At 44.4% G+C, this 6,579-nt stretch overlaps 1 protein-coding gene across 1 annotated transcript in view; it reads left to right on the top strand.

Annotated features, from left to right (window-relative positions):
* The first annotated feature begins 1,004 nt into the window (after window positions 1–1,004).
* hecw2a (HECT, C2 and WW domain containing E3 ubiquitin protein ligase 2a) overlaps window positions 1,005–6,579 on the top strand; it is a 42,920-nt gene continuing 37,345 nt past the window's right edge. Inside the window, exons 1-2 of the mRNA XM_034134188.1 lie at window positions 1,005–1,383; window positions 5,750–5,857. Of these exons, the coding sequence (XP_033990079.1) occupies window positions 1,005–1,383; window positions 5,750–5,857 (487 nt within the window). The remainder of the gene's footprint in view (window positions 1,384–5,749; window positions 5,858–6,579) is intronic.

The following is a 6,579-nucleotide window of genomic DNA, read 5'->3' as shown; positions in this document are numbered from 1 at the left end:
TGAAAAACAGGCTCAGGGCTTAACAGGTTAAGGTTAGGATAAGTCTCCTTGTCAATCAATGTAATGTCCCCTGAAGTAATGCATACATGGTATGTGTGTGTGTGTGTGTGTGTGTGTGTGTGTGTGTGTGTGTGTGTGTGTGTGTGTGTGTGTGTGTGTGTGTGTGTGTGTGTGTGTGTTGTGTGTGTGTGTATGTGTGTGTGTGTGTGTGTGTGTGTGTGTATGTGTGTGTGTGTGTGTGTGAATAGGATGATTTTAAGATGTCTTTTTTCCAGAGATAATGGATTTCAAATTAAATTATTTCAGTGTACTCTTCTTCACGGTGGGGAGGTCTGTTTGTCTTATTAAGTGTTTCATTAATCTTTCAAAGAAGTACGTAGTGCATAGTGTTTAATCCTTAACATTCTGAGACTATAAGGAATATACATTAAATAAAGTCATAGAGATTAATAAAAAAAGGGGGGAGCACAGTTCCATCCATGTCTTCCTCCATTAAAAGGCCTGTCATACAATAAAGGATAGAGGGAAATGGTTGTGTTGGGTTATTTGTGTTGGTGACAGGTTTTTTGATAGCCAACATACCCCAGGTAAATAATGCTTGTTCATTCATTTGTTAATGCAACTGCCTGCAATCATTGCTTTGTTGTGCAAGAGCAACTTAGTAGCTAACAGTTTTCTGTCTCTTTTCCTTCTTTAGGTTCCATTGCCATTGGATAAGAGGAAATACGATTGTGACTGTTGCTGGATATCTTCAACATTTTTGTTATGATGCAAGGACCAGGAGGAATGCTACCAGGAGCTTATGTGTCCAGGCATGGACGCCTCTTCAAACCGACTCACCCTGTTTAAACATGAGAGATTAACTAAAGTCAACAGTAAGATGCATCATCACCTTGACGACCAGCCCGATCAATAAGAAGCTCCGACTGATCTCAGCCTCTGGTCGGGCGTCTCATCAACAGTTTCTTGTCTTCTTGTAGTTGTCTTCTTGCCACTCGCAAAACATGCGTCCTTCCCTTGCCACTGCAGTCCTGCCCCCCAGGACCCGCTCCCACAACCCACCCAACCTAGCAGTTGGGGGCCGTGAACACTTGTCAGCTCCACGGAGGCGCAGCCCCCACCTGAGGCACACGCTCAGCCCGGACAACCTGAGGACTCTGGCGGAGAGGGGGGGGGCTGGCGGCGATAACGTCTCTGTCATCAGCCATCCTATCGGGCTTCCGCGGGCCAACAGTGACACGGACCTGGTAACGTCCCACAGCCGGTCCTCCCTCACAGCCTCCACTGTGGAGCACACGCTGAACCGGGGCCAGAACCTGGTCATCTCCTGGGACATCAAGGAGGAAGTGGATGCTACCGACTGGATCGGGCTGTATCACATTGGTGAGACAATGATCTGTCTGTAGTTTCAGTAGAGCTGCAGTTAACAGTCCTGGGGAAACTCCAGGACAAGACAAATACGAGCAGCCTCAACTCCTGAGGACAGGTTTGGGTCGAGTCACAGGCTTCCAATAGCAAATTGCATATAATGCAAATATGTACTAAAAATATGATAAATGAAATCTATGCGTATTCATATAAAGTCCTAATAATAAGTATGCAAAGTATGCAGCTATTCATATCATTTGTTCTTTATATTCTGGGACTTTAATTGGTTTTAAATTGGTTGGTAATCTTGAGAAGTTAATGTTTCTAGTCTTACGCTGATCTGTGAGATGGTCCATAATAAAGATCTTAGAGACCCTTTGTAAAATATACATTTTGGGTATATCAAATCCTGCAATTATTCCCTTAGGAATTGAAGCAGAAACCAGTTATTTGTCAAACTATCCCGACGTTGGAAATCACGCAAAGTCTTGAGTCAGAGTCAGTTAACTCAGTTGTCATGAAAACTGTTCTGTTATTATATCATATATAGGAAGTACCCTGCCTGTCCTCAGAGCTTTTCAGCTGATGATGGTTTATTGTTGAGCTTAGAATAGCCGGGGTTAGTCTTGTGTAGAGCTTCCAACTCCAAGTCAATACTGCAACAGGAGCTGCTGAGACTCCACACTTTAGACTGGAGGCTGAGTCAACATGTAAGCGCTCTGCCTTGGTATACAATAGCATACACACCATCACAACACTTGCACTTCTGTGAGGGGAATGGGTGGTCTCCAATAATGTATGCTTATCCTGCTTAGAGACAGGAATTTGACAGGGGGAAATACATTGACCTGTGTGCTGATGGAGGCTATCAGTCTCTAACTGTCAGGCAGATCTGTGCATCGTGGTGAAAATAATACAACAGCGTACGATCAGCATATTTGTTATTAAGAATCTTTTACTTCTGTGTTCCACCAGCTTTTGTAACTTAGTCTAGCATTCAGTATTCTTTTCATATCTTTGGTGTACTCTCCATACTCTAATAGCCGCGTTCACACCAAGTACTTTGCCGTATTTAGTGCCGGCACTCAGAGCCCCGGCACTTATGACCCCAGGGCACTTAGTACTGATCGCGTTCACACCGGAGTACTTTTCCCTGAGGGAAGATTACGCAAATGAGCCGCTGACGTCACTTCGTCTTCTTCTGCTTTGGGTTTACTGGCAGGCAGCAAACAACTTCACGGTGTATACTGCCACCCGGAGTCCCCGGCCGGAAGTCCCCGGAGTTGGGGACTGGCTTCAGTAGAAGCTGCTGGGACTCCCAGCAGCTTCTACTGAAGCCTTCCGAGTAAATTGCCAGAACGCCGACACCTCCTCATCTCCACCGCTCCCATGTTTTATTTTGTGTTGCCATAAATTAGTCTCTCTGCGTTTGTGCGCTGGGCGAATGCTAATGCTAATAATGCTAATGCGATGATAATACAATGGCGGCTCTACAAAACATTTCAGAGTTGTACGGGGCGTGGTTTGCAATTCGCCCAGCTCCCAGAACTGGGGCACTTTTTTCCCCCAGGAAAGTACCATCTCTCAGCAGGCACTAAAAATGGGGGTAAAAGTTCCCGAGATGAAGTGCTCTTTTTGGTGTGAACGCGACATAAGGGGTACTAACGGAACTAAACGCGAAAAGTACGGTGAAAAGTACTCCGGTGTGAACGCGGCTTATGTCACATTTCCACTGCATGCTCTTCTGAACCCCACTCAGTACCTGGTACTTTTTGTAGTACCGGGTTCTGAGCCGATACTAGAAGGTGGAGTCAAAACACTGCAGACCACTGATTGTTCAGATAAATCAAAACTTCTCTGAAAATGTTTAACATTGACTTTAATTAAATGCATTATGCCAACAGATGAAACATAATTGTGTAAGATTAGTTCAATAATATAAAGTTGAACCTAAAATTATTTTAACATTATATAATTGCATTCAACTAACTTAAAACAATTATGTTTAATCTGTTGATAATAATTTCATTAAAGTCAACATTTCAATTTTTTCAGTGTTGTACACAGCCTGCCAATTTTAATCGTTAAGCTAACAACAATAGTCCCTGCAATCTTTGTATCAACGTAAAACTACAACCCTAAAATGACATTGTACAATTGATGGTGGCGGATTCAAGGATTCAGTGTTTCATTGAAGATGATGTCATAGGAGTTTCACATGGCATCGCTATCAGCTGATAATCCTGACTACACTGAAGGCGAATTAGAACCTTTTTTTGACCTGGTACAGTAAGTGAGTTGAGTCACTTCCCGTCTCAGGTGCCTCGTCGCCCTGGCCTGCCTCAATTTAATTGGATATTGCCCATTGTGAGATAAGCCAGGAGTGAAATGGTGGTCTGCTGCACAGACAGTGATTGTCGGAGCCGCAGAATTCTATACCAAGGCTCCTCAGAATTTAAAGGTGACATCATGGGGACTTCATCCATATTTTATGCAGTGTATAGTTTCACACGCTGTCTCTCTCTTCCCGCTGAGCGGCGCCTCTTACACATTCTTCTGGGCAGGCCCATTGCAGATAAAGCTGTCCAGCCTCCTGACCCTCCTGCAGACAGCCACTGCTGCTGCCCTCACAAATACAAGTATTGATTTGAAGACATTTCTTTTTTCTTACAATGATTGAGTATGCAGAAGCAGCTGACTAACTGATCGCTTTCATTATTGCCCTCACATAAGTGTTCCTTTTCTCTGTCACAATAGATACATATCTTAAAGCTCCCATGTCATGCTTTTCCGGTTATTACCCGTCCCTTTGTGTGTTATGTAGCTTTTTCTGCATGTAAACGGTCTGCAAATCCGTCACAAACCCTCAAAGTACACCCTGTAGGGAGTAAAACTCTAACACAGAAAAGACCTGTCTATGCTGCCCCAGAACGCCTCGTTGGAGATTTTTATTTTTCCATTGTTTTCTTCCTGGGTACAGTGACGTGCACATACCCAAATGGACCCATTGGTCCAAATGGACCAATCCGTGGAGCCGTTACGTTACGTCCGCGGAGCCGTTACGTTAAGTCCGTGGATTGGTCCAAATTGACCAATCCGCGGACTTCCTCACACTCACACACACTCAATCTTTTCTCAGCTGCAGCTCCGCCGATTTCTCTTCCCTGAGACGGCGGGACACGGCGAGGCTGTGAGTCGGTGTGTGAGCACACACACAAACTCCCAGCCAGGCTGCGGGTGTGTGTGTGTGTGTTCGGGCTGGGTTTCGCTGTGTCTCGCTGTCTCGCAGACGGCCACTGGGCTCATAGGAGGGGGGGGGGGGGGGGGCAGGAGCTCCAACAAGCCGTTTAGGACAGAGAGTGAATACATATACTATACAGAGATGCTGTATGAGAAACCAATGTGAGTTTGGAACATTGCACAATATAAATCTATTCTAGTAGACCTCAACAATGGAATTATGATCAGTAGAAATGGCCATGACATGGGACCTTTAAAAGATAAATGATAGGATAAAGTAAAAACTCTACTGTCTGTACACCAGATCATTACTGCTATAATACAGACTGAAGGAGCCTGTGAGCTGCTCAGCATGATGTATTGTGTTTGTAACGGATAATGGATTTCTGAATGCATTGGGTGTCTTTGACTTCCCAGAGGTCAGACAAACCTACAGTACAACACACAGGATCATGTGATACTGATTTAAAGTAATGCAGTTCATGATAGTTCACCAAAACATGTGTTACTTTTCTGAAGACCTCCTGGACTGCATTGGTTAATACTATTGTCTACACGTTTCCCTTTAGGTAAGAATGCAGTGTGGGAGATAGTGTAGAGAGAAGATACCTGGCAGGGCGTCAGGTCACCTGCATCGATCAGAGGGCCGCCAGGACTTCATTACCTGCTCCAGGGTCTTATACCCAGAGGGGCTACCACTTTCCTCGACTAAGCAGACATTCAATGATAAGCAACTTGCCCTCCCTTCCTCCACTCCCCTTCGCTCATGCACACACTCCTCTCCAGCAGTCAGCTGAGTTGGGAGCTTCATTAATCTGTGTGTGAAAGTGCTACGTACAGCGGAATTCCCCCTCCCTGTTTTTAACTCAGAGGAAGTTTGTGTTTGTCATTCTGCGTAGAGGTTGTAGGGAGGCTATATTTGGAATGGGTTTCACTGATTAAAGGCAAATGTGTGTTTTGGAAGACAGAGTCTGCAGACTAACATACTTTGCTGCAGTTTTTCTTCATAAGAGTAGGGTCCAGATTATCTGTTGTTTGTTGTGATTAACATGGTTTGGGATTGGAATCAGGGGGATGTCAACACAGCATTAGACTAACCCCAGCATTAAGACGTGTGACTAACAGCTCTCGTGCTCTCCAGATGAAACCAGTCCATCCAACGTGTGGGACTGTAAGAACCGAGGGGTCAACGGCACCCAGAAGGGCCAGATCGTCTGGAGGCTGGAGCCCGGGCCCTACTTTATGGAGCGTAAGTTACAGTAGGCTCTCATACTGGAGAACCGTTTCATTCTATTCCTTGTGAATATCTTTTTCTTTACTCTTAAGATATTTAATAATCATAATGTTAAAACCCTCTATGGCATACTGTTACATAACAAACCACCTTTTACGACCTCACACTGGCCCTCTAAATATTTTTATTTTTTTAAATATACACAATGTTACCTGACATGCTGGTGTCCAATAAAATGAGGGAATTATATGGGTGTGGCATTTTGTCTGGGGGTGGAGCAGTCCTTTCTGCAAGCAAAGCTGCAGGGGACTCAGGGCCACCACTTGGTAAGATACATTTAAAATAAAAAATACATGTGCATGAATACCTAAAGAAGTATATTTGATTGTTTAAAGACTTATTATGCTAAAACTATGTTTTTTTGTTCGTTGCCTCAGGGCAACACTGTGCCACTGAGACCACTTTTTTCCAGGCAATATCAAGCAAGTGTGCTCAGCTGTAACATGATAAACCTAGTCAATGTTTTTACTTTAGCATCTACTGATATTTACAGGACATGGACACCAAAACATGTTACGGGCAGAAGGGACACGATCAGGCTGTTAGGGCTATTCCGTCTGACAGTGAGGACAGTGAAGGTCAAGATAGGGTTAGGCACACAGACACATACACATAGACACACACATAGACACACACACACATAGACACACACACACACACACACACACACACACACA

The sequence above is a fragment of the Trematomus bernacchii genome, unplaced genomic scaffold (genome assembly GCF_902827165.1).
Source record: "Trematomus bernacchii unplaced genomic scaffold, fTreBer1.1, whole genome shotgun sequence".
Lineage (NCBI taxonomy): Eukaryota > Metazoa > Chordata > Actinopteri > Perciformes > Nototheniidae > Trematomus > Trematomus bernacchii.
The sequence above is the reverse complement of the archived record's forward strand: the minus strand, read 5'-3'. Positions and strand labels throughout refer to the sequence as shown.